The sequence below is a fragment of the Pithys albifrons genome, chromosome 8, assembly GCF_047495875.1.
Source record: "Pithys albifrons albifrons isolate INPA30051 chromosome 8, PitAlb_v1, whole genome shotgun sequence".
NCBI lineage: Eukaryota > Metazoa > Chordata > Aves > Passeriformes > Thamnophilidae > Pithys > Pithys albifrons.
The window spans coordinates 19,531,713-19,555,359 of record NC_092465.1 but is presented as its reverse complement, the minus strand read 5'-3'; the positions used below and the strand labels follow the sequence as shown (position 1 = coordinate 19,555,359).

The following is a 23,647-nucleotide window of genomic DNA, read 5'->3' as shown; positions in this document are numbered from 1 at the left end:
TTATGAATGATATCATAGTACTTAGCTGAGAGCACATTGCACAGGGATGAAACCTCAGCTCTCCTAAGAGGACATTGTGCTTTAACTCTTTTATGAGACAGCGGAAGCTGCAGGCAGGCATCTCTAAGCTGGATTCCAAACTGAATTCTCTTTATTTAAAGGATTTTCCCAATTATATTGACAGACTCTCTAGTCTGTGGACTGTGGTGAAAAGCAGTGTAAGGCATTCTAATAATTTATTCTAAGGCACTGAACAATTTTTACTGTTCAGAGCTTGTATGACAATATGATCTCCAAAACTAGTTAAGTCACTTACTGAAATATATCACAATATTCACTGCTGGTCAGGCATTAGACAAAGGTCACACATACCTGTCTGTGGGGATCAGACAGCTAAATCCTTTCCTGTGATTTGAGTGTTTAGTTTAAAAGGTATGCTCAAGTTTGAATTTTTCAGTAGCTGCAAGCAGTGGTCCTAATGATTGCACCAATTACCTGATTCAGTTTAGACTATGTTGTTATTTCTATTCCTTCTTCACCAAGAGTGAAAGGTTGGGTTTTTGGCTTGGGTTTGGTGGTGGTGGTAGTGGTTGTTTTGGGGGCTTGTTTCATTTTGGTTTTGTCCATGGTATCAAAATATACCACATACGACAACATGCTTGATTAAATCTACTTTATAAAAAGTAAAAAATTAAATCATGGGCTCTCAGATGCAAGTTTAGCTGTAAACAGCTTCTTTTGCAGTTATGCAACTACTTTTAAGGAACACATCATTTAGAGAGATGACTAGAGAAAAAATCAGAGTTAACCATTTGGTATACATATGTAGGAGAGCTTATTTTTTGCTGCCATCATGTGGCCGTTTTGAGACAGATTTTCATCTAGTTTGGTTACTTCATTTCAAATATTTCCAAATGTTTGAATAATTGACTTTATTGCTACAAAAAGGGAAGGACCGCACTGTTTGTAGAGCCAGGGATTTGGTAAACCAAGAACATCGTATTGAGTATAATGAAGCCCCACATCCCTCTGAGCTGTTAGTATTGGGTTGATAGTCCCAGAATACCTAAATATTCCTTCCTGGTACTTCAAATAAAAATTAATTTTCACCAGTTATCCATGCTTTTCAAGCAACTCACTACAAAATACTATTGGCCCATTTTCGAATTATAGCATTGGTAGAACCATAGGCTGCTTTTGCTGCTTCATGTGTGTTTTGAGAGAGCCCAAAGGTAATAGAAAATTATTCACCTTAATCTGTGAGCTCTCTATGGATTTCTGTTTCACTGATTGAAGCACACACTGCTAAGCTAGCATTAGGGAAACATGGGATGAGGTCACTTCAGCAATTAAAACCAGTGTTTTGTGTTTGGGTGTGTTTTTTTGACAGACTGGCTGTGCTAGGTGCTGGAGTGGCACTGACTCTGTTCAGCTCTACTCAGGGTATATAGGAGAAACATTTTTTACCTTGCATATGCCAGTTCTTGAGTTTAGTGCCAAAACTGTAGAACTGAAAGACTAAAACTTATTCAGTCATACCAGGTGCTTAAGACAAACTCTATTCTTCTGCAAGATGTTTTGGTTTTGGCTGTTGCTGGGTGTTGCCTCCCAGGGTGTGAGAGCCATCTCCTTCACCTTTCAGTACCGGCTGAAAACAAAACATGAGGACACCAACAGATCATCATCAGAGCATCAACAAATCAAGACAATAGTAAAATTTAATGAGCTAAAGTGAAAACTGTGAGGTTAAGCAAAATGTATGTCAATTTTTACCAAAGTCTAAAATATTTGTGTAAGTGGCAATATTTTACTGTACTTAAGATATATGACAGGTGATATTGTGTTAATTACTCTTGTGTTTTCCTTAACTATATCTACATTATTCAGCATGCTTATCATGTGCACTATTTTGACCAACTGTGTATTTATGACCATGAGTAACCCTCCAGACTGGACAAAGAATGTAGAGTAAGTTGCATGTTATTTAAATATATCTTTAACTGTTCCTATAGGAGTCAGCATGCCAGTAACTGTAGTGTAAGGTGTGCTAAAATGAACTACCCTGAGGTACTACTACTATTTCCTTTGCAAACTGTATGGAAGTGTTGAGTAATTATTTAAATCTCCTTCTAGAAGAACAGTTGGGAAGGAAAAATGGAAGTTGTTTACAGATGGTATTCTACTGAGATTGCACTAGTTGTCTTTCCTTGTGGTTTAGTACCTCCCCAATATTCTTACCCTTCCTTTACACCACTGCATCACTAGCTGAACCATGGCCATCTATATGTACACATAGAACATGAAGAACAACAAATAAGCAAAAGTATTACTGAAGTGAGAATTCGGTGCATTTTTCCCTCTCTAGAGTCAAAACTAGCTGGTTTAGATGGTAGTGAGTCATAACTTATGCTCACAGCTTTCTCATTTAAGACTAATGGATGTAGTGTTGCATATTGTTAAACTGAACGTCACCAATAAATTTTAATATATATTATGTATTTGTTGGATTTATTTATTTTGATTTGTGTACAAGATCAGGACTGCTGTACTTCAACAGCAGGTCACAGGTAATGCATGGAAATACACAAGTATCTATGATGCATATAATGCTTTTTAGAAGAAATTGATAATTTACTGTATTTCTTCTGCAGTTTTGAAATAAAAAATGCTTTCATTTGGTCATCATGTTGCTGCTAGATTACCAATGTAAAATATTGCTACTTATTCTTCTTTTGATTAATTTTTTCCTATATTTCTCAGGTATACCTTCACTGGAATTTACACATTTGAGTCACTAATCAAAATCATTGCAAGGGGCTTTTGCTTAGAAGATTTTACTTTTCTTCGAGATCCATGGAACTGGCTTGATTTCACTGTCATTACCTTTGCGTAAGTTTTTGTTTTTTGCTTCTTCTTTGAAAGTGAAGGGCAAAAAGGGCATGAAATTAGTATCAATACATATCAATTTTGTTAAACGGAAAATCTTGTATGGCTTTACCGTTGTCTAAAACAATTTTCACATTCTAAAATGCATATTTTGGTGTAAACATAAATACTGCAGCAGCCATTAGTACAGCTAGTATTAGAGAGGCTAATTTCATGTCCTGCTTCTTTTTTTTCCTGAGCAGAAAAGGAGCTTCCCTTTTTCTTCATTCTCCAAAATTCCCAATTTAGTTTAGATAAATTTTAGACTTTCAAAGTAAAATCAGTGTGATTCACTTCAGAGACATTTAATTTAGCTGAAGGCTCTGAAAGTATATTAATACAAGGCAAACTGCAGTGAAAGGTAAACCTCTGACTGTTGCTATTTAAGTTTTTGGTAAAAACGCCAAAGAGGTCTTGATCAAAGACCCAAGTAAGTAGCATAACTTTGCCTAAATTCTGAATAACTGTGATTTAATCCTACAGGTATGTAACAGAATTTGTAAACCTAGGCAATGTTTCAGCTCTTCGAACTTTCAGAGTATTGAGAGCTTTGAAAACTATTTCTGTAATTCCAGGTAAGAAGTAACTGGTGTAAGGTGTTAGGCCCCTTGTACCTCCCAACTGTTCCTTTTTATCCTGTCATTGTGTTTGTGTGTGAACTCCCCTATTACAGATATGTGACAGAGTTTGTGGACCTGGGCAATGTCTCAGCGTTGAGAACATTCAGAGTTCTCCGAGCTTTGAAAACAATATCAGTCATTCCAGGTGAGAGCGAGGTTAAACACTGAGGCTGACTTTAACTCACTGAAAGGAATTCATGTTTTTTTAAACATAAGTCCTATTTCTTTCCACAAAAAAGCAGGAATCAGAAGATAGCAGAATTCACTGAAATCTCTGATTCATTGCTTTTGAAAATGAGCACTTTCCTTTTGAAATCAGCCTTTGAGTTTAACAGATCCTTGCATGAGACATTGCAGTACAGTGTGTGTGGTTTGCATCGTATGGCGTCAAGCTTTCTTCTCCACATTCAACGAATATCAGTAACCCTGAAGTTTTCTTACCCATGTGTATCCTACCTACATGATGTTATGTGGTATTTGTTGTGAATATTTGTGTTTGAAAAATAGAAGTGTCTGAAATGTTGACTTAGTAAGAAGATGAAGGACTAAGATAATAAAGAATAGCATGGGCATTGCATGGGGGATTTATTATCTTAAAAATCTACAATTTTCCAAACCATTTACAGTTTTATAGCATTAAATTTTAATCCTACTTAATGTTGAACAGGCTTTTTACTACTGTCTTCTAAATCTAGTATGTTATAAAACTGATAGTGGCAAAGGTTTGGAGCAAGAGGTGTTGACAAATGAAAAGAAAGAAGACTTTTATGTGAGATTCATGTACAGCATGAATAAAAAATAGTTGCTTGTTTTATCATTAAAACAAGTGTTTCGAAATATATGCAACTCATTCCATTCACAGTTTCAAATGAACATAAATTTCAGCTGTTTATTCATTTTCACAAGTGGAAAAGCTCTTCACAAAAATGTGGTTTCACAGACATTGCAATCATTTATTTGGTCTTATGCATGAAATCTGTAACTTTACTGGGAAACACTGTCATTTTTATGCTTTGAAAAAGTTTCCAACATCAGAATAAAAATTCTTTTCCATTTTCAGGCCTGAAGACTATTGTGGGAGCCCTAATTCAGTCTGTGAAGAAGCTCTCGGATGTGATGATCCTGACAGTGTTTTGTCTGAGTGTATTTGCACTAATAGGGCTGCAGCTGTTCATGGGCAACCTGAGGAATAAATGCCTGCAGTGGCCTCCAGACAATTTTACCTTGGAAACAAATATTACTTCCCAGTTAAACAGCACCATAGGTGAAAATGGTACATTACTTAATTCAACAGTGGCTCCGTTTGACTGGAAGGGGTACATTGAAGATGAAAGTAAGTATTGTCTACAGAATTCTCACTGTTTGTGGCTGACCCAGTTCTTAGAAGTAAGATGATATATTTACTTAACATGGAGCTGAAGTGTTCTCTCACTCACAGGTCTGCTCCAAAGGCCTGTGTGGAAGAGGGAACAAGGAACATGGTCACGCTACTTGATATAACTCTTTTTCTCAGCTCCATCTGCCAAATTCTCATCTCCCCTGAGACAGAAAGAAGTTCAAAGGAGTCTTAAAATTACTTAATAATCTTAAATGTTTTCCTTTCTGATACTCCAAAGTAAAATCGGTAGCAGTATGTTCTGTCATTTCTGACAGATGAGACTTCCAACATACAGTGAGAAGTCCAGTGATGAAGTCCTCAGTCTGTTCATCATCCACCCATCCTTGTGCCTCTCCGTCATTATTATTAGGAAGGGGTTTTTTTTAAGCTAGGAGATTTTTCTGCTAAAACTTTTGCTTATTGTTCTTATCACCTGCAACACAGGCAACAAACTCAATTTTTTCCCTATCATTAATCCCTGTCTCTGAAGTATTTAGAGACTATTCTTAGGTTTCCATGCCCTGTTCTCTCCTCTTTCAGTCTTCTTTTATATTAAACAACCCAGATCATTAACTATTTCCTCCTACAATGTATTTTCTGGATTTTGATCTCTCATCTGGCTTCTCTCTTGTACATAAACATCCTTTTTAAAGTGCAGTACCCATATCTAGGCATTTTTTTCTCCACACAAGGCATACTGAGTAGAGAAGAAGGATAATGTGGTGGCACAGTGACTTATACTGCTATTTTATTTATCCTATACAGCTTGCTGTTGATTACAATTGTATCATTGTTCAGTTTATGGTCTATCTGCTCCTGAATCTTTTACAGATTTCTACCACATTGAGTTTTTGCTTTGTGTTTGCACAGGTTACAGTTCCAGCCTGAAGTACCTTGCATTTTCAGACTGTCTACAATTGTCCTGGACTTTTTAAATTGTAATTGTTTCCTCAAATGCACCACCATCCTTGTCAGATCAGTGTAATTTGAAAATTTGATAAGCGTTCTTCCATAATCTAGATTAGTTAAAACCTCAAATAGCAGCAGTCTTAGACAAACATCTTCAGAAGTTGTTTTGATGGATCTTTCCACCTTGATAATTTCTCCAAGTATGACTTTCCAAATAGTTTTGGAGCAGTCTGGCAAACTGAGAGTAGGTAAAGAAGTGCATTTCAGTATAATTAAATGTGAGAGGGAAACCTTAGCTCCCTGTCCTACAAATAATCCTGCACAGTTCTTGTTGAGACAGTTTTGCATGCCTGGAGACTGTAGGTGATGGCATACATAACCTCTAATAGTGAAAGTTACTTTTGAAGTAACTTAAGAACTAAAGAGGGGAGAGGGATAGAAAATGGAAGGGAAGGGGAGAACTGACCATAGTAATCAGCTGCAAAAGAAGTGGGAATCCTTGCTTGGGAATCCTTTCTAGTGCAGCAGTGATCACAATACTTTTCTCATAGCAACTGTGAGGTTTTTGTTAGCATCTCCTCAAATTCCCTACAGCTCTCCCCTTCTTACAGTGCTATTAGCACTAATTGGAATGCACTTTGATCAGAGCAGGTGCTGCATGTCTTCTTGGTTTTTAAGCTCATGCGTGCATGTTATTAGGTCATCTAATATAAACCAAAATCTACAAGCAAGGAGTAGGGAAAAAGGGGGAGAAAGAGGGGTGGATTTCAGACCAGAGACAATTGCCTCCCGTGTGGACCTGCTGTGGCAATAGTGTATTTGCAAGTGTAATGTCATGAGAATAAGAATTACATGAAAAATGAGAACATAGGAAAAATAGTGCTACAGAGGCTCTGGAGAACATTGCACAGCAGTTTATGTGTGAGGCTGCCGAGCAACAAAAAGGCAGGATATAGAAATGCAGTTGCCTTGATAATAGAGAGGCTGAGGCACCTAAGGCACTGTGGAGCAGCCAGGACTGAAAAATTAAGACTAAAACTCTGCAGCCAAAAAGCTAAATAATATCCTGTTCACATAAATAAATTATTGACTGGGAAGGCAGAATTGCTCCTGTATTAAGCACTACTGCAGTTGCTACTGGAATACTACATAAAGTTCAATTTAGATAGAATGTTGAAAAAATGGAGGATTTTCAGAAAAGAGCAGAATGAATAAAGGGCTGGAAAACATCCTTTATACCAAGATAGACCAGGAGCTCAGCCTACTTAGCATATCAAAGAGAAGGTTTAAGGGGTGATTTGATCACAGTTGAAAAAAAAAAAACCTCATGGGGAACAGAAATTTCATCCTAGACATATCTTTGATCTAGCAGGCAAAGATATAACAGGTTCTATAGCTGCAAGTGAAAGTCAGACAAATTTTGAATAGAAGTAAGACAGCTTCTAACAGTGATCACACAGCTGAAGAATGAGTATGATGGATTTCCAGCTGAATTTCTAAAATCAATTTCTTTGTGAAACTTAATTTACTTGAATATGTGAATTCACAGAGATACCATGACATGAGGTATAACAAAGTCTAAACAAAGTCCCCTAATGAAGACCTGGACTTTAAGGCCTCAATTTATTTCCTCACTTTTTAACACAGAAGCTATAAACTCAGGTTCTCATTTAATTTGATCTAAAGAAGACCTGAAGCCCCCTGAAAACGAAGGTGAATTGAATCAGTTACAGAAAGTTCTTTATTGAATGGCTGCGTGAGCCTTTGGTAGCTTTACACAGGATTTTGTATGTATTATGAAATTTATAATGAAATTATGAGCCTTACTGTGAAGGTAATAAGCTTGTCCTTGTTTACCAGCAGTTTCAAAGAGATAAATTATCTTCTCATGGCTTCCTGCTTTCTTTTTGCAGGTAGGCAAACAGGATACAGAAACCAGCTGCATGACAGGGCAGTAAGAAGGGGCTTACCTGCAGCTCAGAGCAGTGCAATGGCACTGTATTTTGTAGGAATTATAGGAGTATTTATGCCACTAGTTGTGTATGCTGTGCAAAGGAGACATTTAAGCCCTAATTTTGCCACTGAGCTCATTTTTGGAGACAACCTTTAGAGGAACTAAATGTAAGCATTCCTGGCATTAATGAGTCAAGCACCCTTTTTTTTTTCCTGCCCCCTTTTTCTTTTTCCATGGTTAGAAATCTGATAAACTTAGTTCTAGATAAGCTGAAATTTATCTTGGTAAGCTTTCCATAAACATTTTTTTTTCTGGGAAAAAGCATCTTACAATCAATTTCGTGAAATAATGATTGTTCTGTCATTTCCCTACACTTTCCCAAAAAACTATAAACCCCCTGGAAGTTAAGTGCCCACCTACAAGGGATTTTTTTCTCATTTCCCTATCAATTAAAGGGGAGTCGAAAATATACCTTTCATATAGTGAGAGATTTTTCACATTACTTTGGTAAAATACAATTCAAAGTTTTGCATCTATCTCAGGGCACATGCTTTTACTGCTCAGCTTGTGTGTTATAAAACTTCCTATCATGATAATATTTTGAGCACTTGTCCTGGTTGTATGAGTGTACTCAGAGAAAGTCTGTATGGCTCTTGTTTCCTATGGAACTGGCAAGTACAGGGTGCTTACAGGGCACATCTTGTCTGAAGCACAGAACCTGAATGCAGACCCTACAGTAGCAGTTCAGCTCAGCTGTTGCAGTACTGATCATGACTGACTGCTCCATGTAAACTAAATCAAGGCAGGTTTGCATTCTCCCCATCAGCTGTTATGTTCCAGTATGTTTTAATCATGATTAGCTGACATAATGCAGAGTACCATTTGCCTCCTAAGGGTCAGTTGTGGGCAGCATCCTGTCAGCTTCCTGTTTACAGCTGCGTTTCAGCACAGAGCAGCTTTGCAATGCACACCAGCCCAGAGGGACCACGGCTGCACTCAGGGCTCTGCACTTCACACAGCACAGGAGATGCTTCCCTGTAAGACACATATATACCATTAGACACTGAAAATGAGTCCTTCACACAGTGCCAGAACAAGGTCTACATGCAGCTTAAAGCCTAATTTTTCCAAATGGTGAATTTAGCTCACAGGATGGAGGAATGCAGCTGACCAGGGTACTATGTCACTCCTGCAGCAAATCAGTGTGCTGAGCCAGTGGTTTCTGATGCCTTCTCAGACTCAGAATTCAATAATATCTGTAGTAACCTGGCTTGGGGAGCTCAATCAGCACAGCCAGAGTCAAGTTTAAACTCAGCTATGCTGGTAGCATTTCAAATGAGATCATTTTAAAGAAATTTAACAGGACAGTCCAATGGAAAAAAAATCCTATGTGGGCTTCAAATCTTCTCAGAAGCAAAAAAGGTACCACCTTAATTCTGAAGCTGCTGTGCTTCAGAAGTTTTGGACCTGAGGAGGTGCTCAGAGGCACATCACCATGTTCCTGCCCCGTCCTTAAAGACAGCCTGAGGTGATGCTTTCTGTTTCCATCAGAGATGGGATACTGGTCAATGCAGTCTGACCCTGTATAAATTTCATCCTTAAGCCTGTGATCAAGCAGGAGATTTTTACCATGGGAGGAGGCTGCTCCTGTGATAATTCTTCCAAAAATCATGAGTTTAGCAACTGTAGGCATCTGCTTTGAGAGGCAAAACACTTCTCAAGGATACAGTCAAAATGAATTTGACTAAAGTTTTAATTATCTCTTTATTCTTCTAAAAAGAGAGAGGTTAATGTCTTTATTATTTAAACACTTAAAACATCCTTTAACTACAGGGTTACAGAACAGACTCTGGGATGGTTGGACACAGGGTGATTTGGTGGAGCTTACCTTTGTTCTTAAGGTGTTCAATAATTTCTCATGTACTCTTCAAATCCTACCTACACGAGTTGGTGATTGCAGCAGCAGTTCTGCCTGGGTTCAATGCAGGGTGTGCCAGAGTACTCACACCAGGCAGTGGGCTCATTGCGGAGTGCACACCCATAACGGTTCGAGCCACTGGCAGCTGAGGGGATTTCTGCAGTTTACCCATTAGGTAACTCTCACAAGTGTTTATAAGTGAAAAACTGGAACCCTTGACAATGCTGACTGGAAAGTTTTAAATAAATTATGAGTGTGTTTTTTTCAGTTACATTTTAATTGCTATAATAAACAACTGTACAATATATTTTCACAAAACTTTTAGTTCAATGCTCAGGTGGAAAGAAGAATCTACGTCTGGAAGCATTTGACAGATTTTTTAGTACATTTTGGCATTTTAACAGTAAGTGCTGTTAGTGACAATGCTTACTGAAATTCATAATGTAGTTTACTCTAAATTTGTGGTCCTGTTGAAAAAATAACACTGCTTGTTTTAAATTGCATCTGAAATAGTCTTAACACTTTTAGAGTGGAACTGTTTATTTCACAGAACTTTAGGATTTTATATTTGGAATTCCATAATTTTTTAAAATTCTTTTCTAAACAGGTCATTTTTACTTTCTGGAAGGGCAAAGCGATGCTCTGCTTTGTGGAAATAGTTCTGATGCTGGGTAAGACCAAATTTCATCATATTATTGCACTGTGTACAAACTAGATCCATGTTCTGTAGCTGTGGAGTTGAAGGGGGGCTGTATTTTGAGTAACCACTTCCTTCCACATAAGAAATATTAGGATTTTACACTGGATTTTTGTTCCTGCTCAGAGCTTAGTGCATTGGTAAGGTGAACTTTGAGTGAATGAATGAGTAATTTTGTATTAGTGTAGTTCCTGCCTGGTTGAAAAGTAATAGGAACAGCAATTGGAAAAAAGAAAGTTATTTTGCAGTTCTGGCTGCACATATGAATGCATCAACATCCAGCTGATAGTATTAGAACGTAATAGTTTGACCCATGGCTTCCTCAGTAACCATTGTATCTAAGGACGTTACAAGTATTCCACACGTGTATTCCACGTAGCGGGGGGGAGTGGTTTAGGTTTTTTTTTTCCTTCCTTGGCCGTGGAGCCAATAAATAGCTAATATCCAGTTTGTTTTTGTAGGCAGTGCCCAGAAGGATATACCTGTGTGAAAGCTGGTAGAAACCCCAACTATGGGTACACAAGTTTTGACACCTTCAGCTGGGCTTTCTTGTCACTGTTTCGATTGATGACTCAAGACTTCTGGGAAAACCTTTATCAACTGGTGAGAATTTTTTAATGACAATTAACTAAATATGTTTGTATCAGTAATGCAAGAGGACTAGAGTAAATTTTCTCATCTTAACAATCTGAAAAACAGATCTTCTGTTAACCTATTCTTGCTTGTAAATATTTTATCATTTCCAGACACTGCGTGCTGCTGGGAAGACATATATGATATTTTTTGTTCTGGTGATTTTTCTGGGCTCTTTCTATCTGATCAACTTGATCCTGGCTGTGGTCGCCATGGCCTATGAAGAACAGAATCAAGCAACCTTGGAAGAAGCAGAGCAAAAAGAGGCAGAATTTCAGCAGATGCTGGAACAATTGAAGAAGCAACAAGAAGCAGCTCAGGTATAATCTGTGGTGTAGTAATGCAGAAGGGTATGGAAGTGATTTTACTAGAGATTTCATCCTCTGCTTTCTGAATTTGGACACTCTTTTGGTCATTCAGTGAGAGAGCTAGCTCACAGGTTTGCTATTCTGCCCTCAAGACATTGCATTGTGAATTATTCAGCCATCATGAAGGAATATTGAAGTCTATATATACAGTATTCACTGTGGTTTTCTAGTCATTAATACAGTCTAGTAGACTTCTGCATTTAAAATCTACTCATGAAGGGTGGAAGAAGGTTATGACCAACACATATCTGGAGTAAATTGAGTAGTCATAATTAGGAAAAAACCCTAGGAATAGGATATCCTACAGAAAGAGTTAAGATCCGGGACATTTGGACTAGAAATTATGTAATTTTTTAAAAAATGAATTATGTTGTGATTTTCTCAGGGACATAACTTCTTTTTGCATCATGGCAGGCAGCAGCAGTGGCAGCAGCAGCAGTAACAGCATCTGCAGAGTCCAGGGAACCCAGCGCTGGGGGAGAAGCAGGAGGGCTCTCAGAAAGTTCCTCAGATGCATCAAAATTGAGCTCAAAGAGTGCAAAAGAGAGGAGAAACAGAAGGAAAAAAAGAAAACAGAAAGAACAGTCTGGAGGAGAGGAAAAAGATGAAGATGAATTTCACAAGTCTGAATCAGAAGACAGCATCAGAAGGAAAGGTTTCCGATTGTCCATTGAAGGCAATAGACTGACATACGAAAAGAAATATTCTTCCCCACATCAGGTATTGCATGGACTCAATTTTTGTAAAAGCAGGCGTTGAAAGCATCATAGGCTGTTGCAAAACTACTTTAGTCTTCCAGGTACTGTAATATGATGCTGCTGCCTAAACAAAGGAAGCACTGAGATTTTTATTAACCTTTATTAATGTTGCTTGTGCTTGAGTGCAAGAGCTCTAGCTGCCTTGTAAAAAAAAACCCCAGAATTAAATGTAACCTCATATCTGTATTCCTCTAATAGAATTGTTTATAAATAATATTAAACTACTCTGTTCGATTTAGGATGGGGGAGGGGTGGCTAGTGTGATTTTTTATTATTTTTATAGAATTAATATGTATTATTCATGTATTATTTATATCAAATTTTTAAAATGCAGCAGTATATTTCCATTATGATAAACTCATATTTTCCTCCTGCTTCAGTGATATTTGAACCAATATGTGTTCACTATGGGCAAGATGCTGCGTACATGAAAGAATGTGCATGTATAGACTTGCTTTTTATCTTGGTGGGCATTATGCAACAAATCCACTCAGCAGCTCTAGATGAGAAATGAATACTCAACACTGGTTTTGTCTGAAGAATCCATGAAGAGCAATATTTATCTGCAAAATATATATAATGAAATACATACAAAAATTTCACAGCAGCATTTAGCTTCTGGGTAAAATGGTTACTCTCATTTAAGAAAAAAAAGGAAACCTATGCTAGCCTAACAATGGTGCTAGGTCTGAGGATTCCAGCTAATAATTACCTGTGTTGTTTGCCTACAGTCTTTGCTGAGCATTCGTGGCTCCCTGTTCTCCCCAAGGCGGAACAGCAGAACAAGTCTTTTCAGCTTCAGAGGTCGAGCAAAAGATGTAGGATCAGAAAATGACTTTGCTGATGATGAGCACAGCACTTTTGAAGACAATGACAGCAGAAGAGATTCTCTCTTTGTGCCACGCAGACATGGTGAACGGCGCAACAGTAACATTAGTCAGGCCAGTAGGTCATCCAGGATGCTGGCAGTGTTTCCAGTGAATGGGAAGATGCACAGCACTGTGGATTGCAATGGGGTGGTTTCCCTGGTTGGTGGACCATCTGTTCCTACATCGCCTGTTGGACAGCTTCTGCCAGAGGTGATAATAGATAAACCAGCTACTGATGACAATGTAAGAAAGTTTTAAATAGCTTAGGCATGGTGGCCTTTTATTACTGCACCAGCCAGTGTTTTCTACAGAATGGAACCCTTGGCAATGCTCCCTGGTTGGTCAAGCTGTGAATGCTCCTGCATCTTGTAAAGTCTTTAGTGAATAAACAGCTAAGATAGGTTTGCAAACTAAGCATTTACTTACAAAGATTCTCATAACTAACAAATGCAATTTGCAGTTTCCAAGTAATAAAATATTAATTCACACATTCATAAAAATGCTATGCTTTACTATATTACTGTGCCACACTTTCATTTAGCTGATCTAAAGGTCCACCTAGCTATTACAGTTGGCATACAATTGAAATTAGTATACGAAAATGTTATATAACTGCAATCAATATGATGCTGCTTTTACCACTATCAAAATTAGCGTTATTAGTTAATTTTGATAACATTCTTCCTTATCAGCCTGGTTAAAAATGTAAGGAAGTTGTCAATTCTTTATAATCATTTTTTTCTCATTCCTCTATATTTTCCATCCATTTCTGGTGGAGTTCTGTAGTATAGATAACAAATAGTTCATTGGAAGGTCACAATTCAATACACACTTCCAAAAACACAAATGTCTGTGTGAAAACATGTGCAGCACATATTGCTGCCATTCTCTTATTATATACAAGGTAAGAAAAGAAGTCTTCAAAAAATTTCTTTCTTAGTTCAAATTTGTCCACTCACATTGCTAAAAAATACTAGCATGAGGAAGCATGAAGAAGTCAGACTTTTCTTACTTGCTACAGTTTGCTTAGGGGGAAAGATTATTATGTTACAAACCCCAGAACATTCTGTCAGCAGGAGCAAAGAAAAAAGAATTGCAAAAATTTTAGGCAATATTTTGAACTCAGTCCTTTTCCATTTGTTTAAATGGTTTTTTTCTAACTTGACAGAAAGAAATGCAAAAGTTCAGTAAATAAACTAACTTTTAGTCTTGAATGGTAAATAATTATGGCCTAATACCTTTTTAAAAGATACCACAAAGTAAAAAAAGTCTGACAATAAAAAACTAAGTGCACGAAGCACGTATCCAAGCTAAGATATTAATAACAGGGTTATATAGTATTTGCTTATCTTACTGTTTCTTCAAGGTGATCTCACTTACTATTGTTCTCTGTACAGGGTACCACGACAGAAACAGAAATGAAGAAGAGAAAATCAGGTTCTTTTCATGTTTCTATGGATTTTCTGGAAGATCCAGCTTTAAGGGAAAGAGCCATGAGTATTGCTAGTATCCTCACAAACACTGTGGAAGGTGTGTGCTATGCATAATTTAATATTTAATACCTGTTTTTGTCATGGATTTCTAAAAATTTGAGTTGGAACCTAAAACCTGATTTAAAATAGCTCAAATAACAAATACCATCCTACAAATGACACATATTTATTAGTAAACTCAAAGCTCTTTTTTTATTAAGGTTATTACATAAGTAAGCATTATTTCACAGACTTTCACAGACTATTCTGAGTTGGAAGGGACCCACAAGCATCATTCAGTCCAACTCTTAAGTAAATGGCAAGTAATTACATAAATAAACATTTATATATCGTTACTTTGCCACCATCTAACTCATATGGATAGTCATAACTGACTGGATGTTTATGCATAGTAATTAAAAATATATTATTGGACACAAAATGGCCACTGAACATTCCTCAAACATATGCAACTATTGTTAAAAAAAAAGTATTTTTACCAGTCATATTTATTCAGTTTCTCTTTAAAGAAGTGCTATTTCAGGTGATTAGGATGTTTTTTTTCTTGAATTAGGAATGAAAAGTTTTACCAAAATTTTCCAAATTTTAAAATAAAAATATTTCCATACCAGAACAGTAGGTGGGAGAAACAGGCTGAAGTGTAATCAAGAAAAAATTAAATACATAGTACAAATTGATGCATATATTGATGCTAATCAGCATAGTGAATACAAAAGTTGTACCTGATAGTTAAGCTTTAAACATAGTAAATATATTTGATAGCAACTTTTAAAGACTTTCCTGAAAAGCCCTGTAGAAAGAGGGCTTATAAGAGGTTAATCAGTACCAGTACAGACTGACAACTTGCCTGGTACAATTTATATAGGACTGAGGAGTGTTAGAGCAATCACAGAGTTACCTTTATGAACTTTGTTTTGCCACAGAACTTGAAGAATCGAGACAGAAATGCCCACCATGTTGGTATAAATTTTCAAATATTTTCTTGATCTGGGACTGCAGTCCACACTGGCTAAAAGTCAAACATATTGTCAACTTAGTGGTAATGGACCCCTTTGTTGACCTGGCTATTACAATTTGCATTGTTTTAAATACACTCTTTATGGCCATGGAGCACTATCCGATGACTGAAGAATTCAATAATGTACTTTCAGTGGGAAATCTGGTAAGTCCGTTGGGTTTTTATGTTCGTGATGTTTAAGGAAATACATCTGAAATAACTAAAAAAAAAAAAAAAAAGAAAAAAGGAGTTTTAACAGCTTTATTTTTTTAACTCTTTATCAAGTAGAATTATTAGATATTTATTGGTCTCCAGACATGAGTGTCAGAACATTTTTTGAAATTTCACTGTCAACCCTGACTCATGAAGCATAGGATAGTGTAAAATCAATATATTGCAGTTTTCTGTGAAACCAAATTAAAAATTTAAAAATTGTCTCCAATGCTACATTAAGTGGAGGTCATCTTAAACAGAAGTTGATTTATGTAACTACTAAACCAGGAAATGCATTGCTTCCATGAAAAAGACACTATGCAAATAAATGTAGTGTTAATTTCTTAATCAAATCAATACAAATATTTAAATTATGAATGTGTTTTTAATTGCTGTTTCCTGAGCATAAATTTACAGTAGCTAAAAGGTCAATCTAAAAGCATTTCTAGAATTTTCTTCTGTAAAAGACTTTTTATGTGGGTAATGGATTGTTTTCTTTATATTATATGCATTATGTGAAAAAATATTCAGTAGTACTTTTCCTCTATGGTTTTTTGTTGTCCTCAGACAATTAGTAAGATATATTTTCCTCATGTCATCAACTATATTTCTCCCTTCTACTTCAAAAAGATAAATTATTAAAGATTTCAGGAGTTAACTTTTTGTAGCTCTCATGCTTTTAAACTGACAGGTTTGATCACATAGAAGTATCTGCAGCTGCAGCTCTTCTTTATCTCTTATTTTAAGATTTGATTTCTTATAATGGGATTTTTACTAATCCTCATTTTTAATGAGGAAAAATATCTCAGATCATGCAAATAACTACAGGACTTATGAGGGAGGATTAATAGATAATTGTATTGTTGATTTTCATATATTTAAAATAAACAAAACTCTGGAACTTAGTTTCCTAGTAAAATGCAAAATTTTGTATAGTAGCATTTTATAGGTTTGTTTTCCAACCAAGAATATCCATATAAATCTTGATGTACATCTGACTGCAAAGGATGTGTGAGAGAACGTGGCTATAAGCACCATGCTCTCCCAGTTCTGGCTCCCTGACATAAACAAAGCCCTTCTGCAATACAGAGGCTCTTGAGGATTGCCTGGTGCAGTAGTTCCACTTTGAAGCTCCTTGAGAACCTTCCTGTCCTGATTGTTAGGAACCTTAGTCAGTGTTTCAAACTGTATTTATCATTCTTATGTCTCCCTTAGGGATTACAATCCTGTAGCTTAAAAATTAGTAACCTTTCCCCCATTGGTGTCTGTATCTAGAGTGTATTTAAAGACTGTAACACAATCTGTCTTGAGTATTGGTGTTCTCAGGCAGAGCAAGTCAGACTCTTCTTTTCCATTTCCTTATTATCCCAGTTAGGTTATTCTCTTTAGCTGTCCCATTTTCTGTTCAGCTTGCTAGAAAATAGGTTATCAAACCCAAGAAAAGAAAGCATTTCAGAGCAGGGCTTGAACAGTCTTTAACAGTGGCTTTAGTACATTCCTATCCTACAGGAAATTCACCCAAGACTTCTCCCAGAGCTACTCAGGGTCATTACCTTGGTGGCTCTTAAATATGATTCTTCCTTCATTCAGCTTAGCATCCCATGATGAGAAGCCATTATCAGCAACATTCTGTTTAAAGTGCAATCTTAAATGCTCTTTCATTCCTGATATCAAAGCGATTGTGCCAAACAGCTTCACTGAACTTACCGGCAACACCCAGGCAGAAGTTACTCAGCTTCAGCAAATTGTTGTGACTTAGTATATTATAATGTATCTCAGTTGCTCTATCAACTGAGATTGATTATAATGTACTATTTATTCATCAGATATTAATAATTATGGCTCTGTTGAACTGAATGGCAGGTTATACCAGTGAAGAAGCTGCCCCTCTGGAGTCTTAGATTTGACCTCATTTGTAATTTGTATACCAATAAAGATGTTATACCATGTAATTTCTTGGAAAGCGTTCTGGTTTACATTCTGAAAATCAAATTTGGGATATTGTTTGTGCAGTACATAAGAAAGTCCACATCCTGATGGAGTTAAAATTGGATTATAAATGGTCTAAAAAAAGTTTATGTAGTTTGCATGGCATAAAATTGAATTAATTGGTTTGTATGGCACTTGTTAAGGGAAGGTGGGCATAATAAATCACTACAGTAAACCTAACTATTTTTAAGTATCAGTTTAGGATAAGACATTGCAGATATGTAGCTTGAATTAAAAACCTAGACAACATCTAAATCTGCAGTATTATATCTCACAAAGAAGTAACAAACTGCACTTTGAACTCAGGTCTTCACTGGAATCTTCACAGCAGAAATGTTTCTCAAGATAATTGCAATGGATCCTTACTATTATTTCCAAGAAGGCTGGAATATTTTTGATGGTTTTATTGTAACCCTTAGCTTGGTCGAGCTTGGACTTGCAGATGTGGAAGGACTATCAGTTCTTCGGTCATTCAGATTGGTAAATATACACCGATTGCACTGATTTTTCAGTGGGGCTTCATTGAAATAATTTTATTTTTGCCTTAAAAGTTTTCTTGATGTTTGCCATTATACTGATCCCGTTGACACTTGCATTACTGCTAATCCTTATTAATTGTGGTATCTTACTGTCTCCAATGGGAATTGACAGAGATGCAGACAGCCAGCAGTGGCTGCCCTGGGCCTATTTCCAATTTATCTGTTGTATATACAGACTTTAAACATCATGCTATGCAGAAATAAATTCATTCTCTAGATGTGTTGTTCTGTGATTGGCATCACAGGAATAGATAAGCTCTACAAATACCAGTTGAAATGGGACCCAGATAATTTTAACAGAGGTACCCTAGATTTTAAATTCCATCTGATGCACAAGTAGCTCCTTTGGACTTCAGTTAATAACTATGCTTTGAGGATATCAAACTCCAACTTTACAAGTTTTTCTCAAGGTAACCTTCAATCTTCATGCTTTAGACAAGATGATTTCATCTGGACAATTATACTCAAGGCTTATTTTGCAGTAATATCCTTCCACAAATTAATTTTAAAATATATTTTTGTGTTTCTGGTTGTCCTAACAGTATTTTTCTTTTCTTCCAGTTACGAGTTTTCAAATTGGCAAAATCTTGGCCAACATTAAATATGTTGATAAAAATTATTGGTAATTCTGTGGGAGCTCTGGGGAATCTGACCCTGGTCCTGGCCATCATTGTGTTCATTTTCGCTGTGGTTGGGATGCAGCTGTTTGGGAAAAGCTACAAGGAATGTGTCTGCAAGATCTCCAGTGACTGTGAACTTCCACGCTGGCACATGCAAGATTTTTTCCACTCTTTTTTGATTGTGTTCCGAGTGCTGTGTGGAGAGTGGATAGAAACGATGTGGGACTGCATGGAGGTTGCAGGCCAAGCCATGTGCCTTACTGTCTTCATGATGGTCATGGTGATTGGAAACCTAGTGGTATGTAATCAAAGCGTTAGCGAGATGTATTTGGCAATAGAATGGTCTCTGTCCTGAAGTGAACTATGTGCTCTGGCTCTGCTTCAAAAGAGCACTTAAGGGGGTGGTTTCAAGCAATGCTTAAAGTTAAGCTTAAGAGCTTTTTTGGATAGAGAACAAAGTATTCTGCAATATCAAAATCCTAAGAATGTTAAAGTGAGCACTTAAGAATGTGACTACTTTGTCTTTTGGCTCTTTGTAAATATTTTGCACTAAAAATTGTTTTAGTTTATGGGCTCTTTATAAATTGTTTGCTGTGGATTTTTTATTATTTATTCCATATGATTAGTCACCTAAATAATCTCATTTCTGCTGTGTGATGGGATAGAATAAAGTTTTTAATCATGCTGAATAGCAAATCTGATATCTCCATTTTTGGATTATAAGGTTTGGCACCAAAACATTTATATACAGTGTGGAATTAAAGACACATTTGCAGATATTATTCAGTTGTAGGAATATTTTTGGAATTGTGAGTAGAACCTAAGCTAAATTAAATAAGCTTTGGTTTTTATAGAGAAGAGAAGAGAAAAAGTTTTGAGGGTGCTGTTCATGTTTATGGTGAATTATAGGAATTTCAGTATTTGATGACACTAATACAACATTTTTAATAAAATAAACGCTATTTGTTGGGATAAAGTCTAGAATATCCTTTTTTAAATCTTTTTGCAGGTACTGAACCTATTTTTGGCCTTGCTCTTGAGTTCATTTAGTGCAGACAACCTGGCTGTGACAGACGATGATAATGAAATGAACAACCTCCAAATTGCTGTAGCAAGAATGCAGAAAGGCATCGATTATGTGAAAAGGAAAGCACGTGAATTCATCCAAAAAGCTTTTGTTAAAAAACAGAAAGCTTTAGATGAAATCAAGCCACTTGAAGATTTGAACAACAAGAATAGCTGCATTTCTAACCATACAACTGTGGAGCTAAGCAAGGACCATGACTATATTAAAGATCCGAATGGAACCACCAGTGGTATAGGCACAGGCAGCAGTGTGGAAAAATACATAATTGATGAAAGTGATTACATGTCATTCATAAACAACCCAAGCCTCACTGTGACAGTGCCCATTGCTGTGGGTGAATCCGACTTTGAAAATCTAAACACAGAGGAATTTAGTAGTGAATCAGACCTGGAGGAAAGCAAAGAGGTATTTAGATATTTTGTGCATTTCTCTCTGATCTTTTGAAGGTTTTGGTTTTGTGGGGGGTTTGTTGTTTCTTGAGTTTTGTTTTTCAAAAGCCAGTGTATTCAATTCTTGATCATTTGTTATTTTTACACTTCTTTGTAGATAGGCTTAAATGAGTATATAAAGGAGGGTTTAACGATTGATAAACAAAAGTATGAGAAAGGGTTAAAAATTATAGCCTACAAGAGGGGATAAGAGGCCAGGTAATGGGACACCAAACCAATCCATAAAAACTGTTTATGGTCCATATGGTAGTTACAACAACAAGGCAGTGCCTTAGCTACTATAGAAACTTTTGTTTGCCTTCTGTAACAAGGGTCCCATGAGGACCGGTCATACATCTTTTGGCCACTCAGAAAATTCCCCTCAGTGGGACTTTTTCTGTGAGCAGATATAAACCAGAAAACACAAAAATAGTTTATGTATCTCCTTTAGAGATCCTTTTAGACACAAGAATTCTTTTAGATTTTAAAATTGTCAGCTGTTCTAGACCTGGATTTCCATAAAAAGAAGTCTTAACCATAGATTCTTCCATATACTTCAAATGCACTTGTTAAAGTTGAAAAATATAAACAGATCAAAATATCTAATGTTGCTAAAGGAATGCCAAAGCAGGCTATAGATATAAAGCCTTTTTGAGAACTGTAATTTTAAAAAACATACTGGGGCTATAACTGTTCCTTTATGGGACTTTTTGTCTGTGGCTATTTTAACAAAATAATTTAAATTGATTTGATAACAGAGTTTACAAAACAGCTACACCCACAATAAATTACTTTGTTGATATTTTAGTCAAATTATAAAATTACCTTTCCAGACCCTTAACAATATTAATTTTCTGACTTGAAGAACCTCAGCCTTACACTAGCTAGTTTCCATTCTGGTAGCAGGGCAGTTTCTTTACAGGGATAACTCATCTTTCCCGCTCCCTCCCACTGTTGTATTGCTACCAATACTTCAGATACCTAATTGTAGGGGAGCAGTATTCTTCACCACTGTCCCTTCAGTGTGCATAAGCCCTCTAGTGCTTGCAACAAAACCCCAGTGTTAAGCTAAGTGCAAACCTTGGATTCTTCCCCAGGACAGGAGAACTGTGCAAAACAGCCTCTCCCCATGGCAACCTATGTCAGAGAGAGTGTTATTCCAATTTCCAATTAATATCTGAAACATTAATAATTCTTTTCCTGTTAAATATTAGGCAAAATCCCTATAATCTGGCTTTGACTCACACTTCTGAACTGCTGTTACAAGAGAGGTTCTAAAAAGTTCTTTGATCACATTATGAACTTGCCCTAGCATGAAGAATTTAAAAATAAAGCATTTCAGCAAAGATACTTTGGAGAAAAACAATGGCTCATCATCTACTCTCTCCACAACTACCTTCACACTGATCAGTTCAGTCTTTCAGACCATCATAGTGCAGGCAGTCAAGTTGGATCATGACTGAACAATGGAGAATGGATTTCTTTTAGAAACAGGTTCAGTTTAGGAAGGCTTTCTGTCAATGTCCTACTACCTGTAGGAACAGGGTTAGCTTTTATTCTATTTAAAAAGTACTATGACACTTCTGACTTACCACTACCCCTGCTTTAGGAAGAGTTTTGTTGTTAGGGTTTGGGGATCTTTTTGTCCTCAATATCAAAAGGCCTGCTGCAACCTGGCATTGAAAGGAGCGTGTTAGGGAGGTGGAGGTGTCATCCAAATAAGGATGGCAGGATGAGAGGAAATGGCCTCAAGTTGCACCAGGGGAGGTTCAGATTGGATATTGGGGGTAATTTCTCCACTGAAAGGATTGTCTAGCACTGGAACAGGCTGCCCAGGGAAGTGGTTGAGTTGCCATCTCTGGAGGTATTTAAAAGAGGTGTAGATATGGCACTTGGGGACATGGTTTAGTGGTGGACTTGGTAGTGCTGGGTTTACAGTTGGACTCAGTGATCTGTATTGTATTGTTTTCATTATTTTGTTTAATCCTACATCCTTAAATATGTTTTCTTCACATTCTTTACCTACCCTTTAGCCCTGTTACCAATCATTTAGATTTCAACCAGGTCCCAGCTATACATTACAACACTTTTAGGATGAGAATTAAGTGATTTTTTTTTTTAATTTGGCTTCCACTTTACACTTCTCTCTTTTTATGCTCATCATGTTATTGAAAACAACTGTCTGATTTTTTTATGGACTTAAACTCCCTCGGCCTTCTTGTATGCAGATTCTGCTTCACTCTGAGCTAGACTTTCAGCAATTTTAATCTGGATATACTGACTTCTGAAGTATGGCTTTCTCTTCTTTTTTCCCTCATTCCTCTGAGCTCCCATCTAATTTATGTAGTTATTTTTAGACTCTTATCTGATTTTTCAGTAGATGCTCCAGATTCCTGCATATTTAGTTAAGCTTCATTATTTCTATGCAGATCAAGAGATCATCACCACTTATGGCTTGTTGGGGTCATAAATCTTTACAGGTTTAGCATCACCACCCATATTTTTCAGTTTAAAGCACAATTCTGTTTATTCTTGTCTATCACTGATGCCCCTTCTATTTAATAGATCCATACAAGGCAGAAGGAATACCAAAGACTGTGCAAATTTCACAGATGTTCATCAGCAATTTACTTATGTTGAATTCTAGAACATTCTCAAACATTTGCTAATTATTTACTTATTCCAGAATAAAATAGTATATGCCTTAAAATTATTTGCTGTGTCTTTTGTGATGCTACTTTCCTTTACAGAAGTTAAATTCATCGAGTTCATCTGAAGGTAGCACAGTTGATATTGGACTTCCTGCAGAAGAACAACCAGAAGCTGAGCCTGAAGAAGCCCAGGAACCAGAAGCCTGCTTTACAGAAGGTGTTTGCAACAAAAACACTAATACTTACTAATAGAAGAATAGAATCATTTTCTGTTTAAATTAAGTATTAAGAGTTATGGCTCATATTACTCTTTTGTTTATGTTTCAACTTTTGGTTATTAGCAGTAGTACTTTTAGTTCAAAAAAGCTGTTTAGTGATAAATAAAATCTGCACCTAAATGATCTTGTGCAAAATGCTAAATGAACCCTCTACAAACTGGCAGAAGAAGAAGGAAGAGTCTTGTGGACCACTTGGGGCAAGAATAGTCTCACCTGGTGGACTACTTCATCTTTAATTCTTCACTCTATTGGCCCAAAATTCAATAAGACCAGAATCTAGTCAGAAATGTTTTTCCAATGCCTTTTTCTTTTAAGAAATCTTA

General features: G+C 36.6%; 1 protein-coding gene across 1 annotated transcript in view; it reads left to right on the top strand.

The window, feature by feature from the left end:
- The window catches only part of LOC139674848 (sodium channel protein type 1 subunit alpha-like), a 96,554-nt gene that overhangs the window by 39,003 nt on the left and 33,904 nt on the right, over positions 1 to 23,647 (top strand). Inside the window, 15 exon segments of the mRNA XM_071561698.1 lie at positions 1,879 to 1,968; positions 2,761 to 2,889; positions 3,599 to 3,690; positions 4,606 to 4,878; positions 10,312 to 10,375; positions 10,863 to 11,004; positions 11,148 to 11,354; positions 11,817 to 12,122; positions 12,892 to 13,239; positions 14,427 to 14,559; positions 15,446 to 15,684; positions 18,028 to 18,201; positions 18,822 to 19,178; positions 19,890 to 20,372; positions 23,146 to 23,263. Of these exon segments, the coding sequence (XP_071417799.1) occupies positions 1,879 to 1,968; positions 2,761 to 2,889; positions 3,599 to 3,690; positions 4,606 to 4,878; positions 10,312 to 10,375; positions 10,863 to 11,004; positions 11,148 to 11,354; positions 11,817 to 12,122; positions 12,892 to 13,239; positions 14,427 to 14,559; positions 15,446 to 15,684; positions 18,028 to 18,201; positions 18,822 to 19,178; positions 19,890 to 20,372; positions 23,146 to 23,263 (3,155 nt within the window).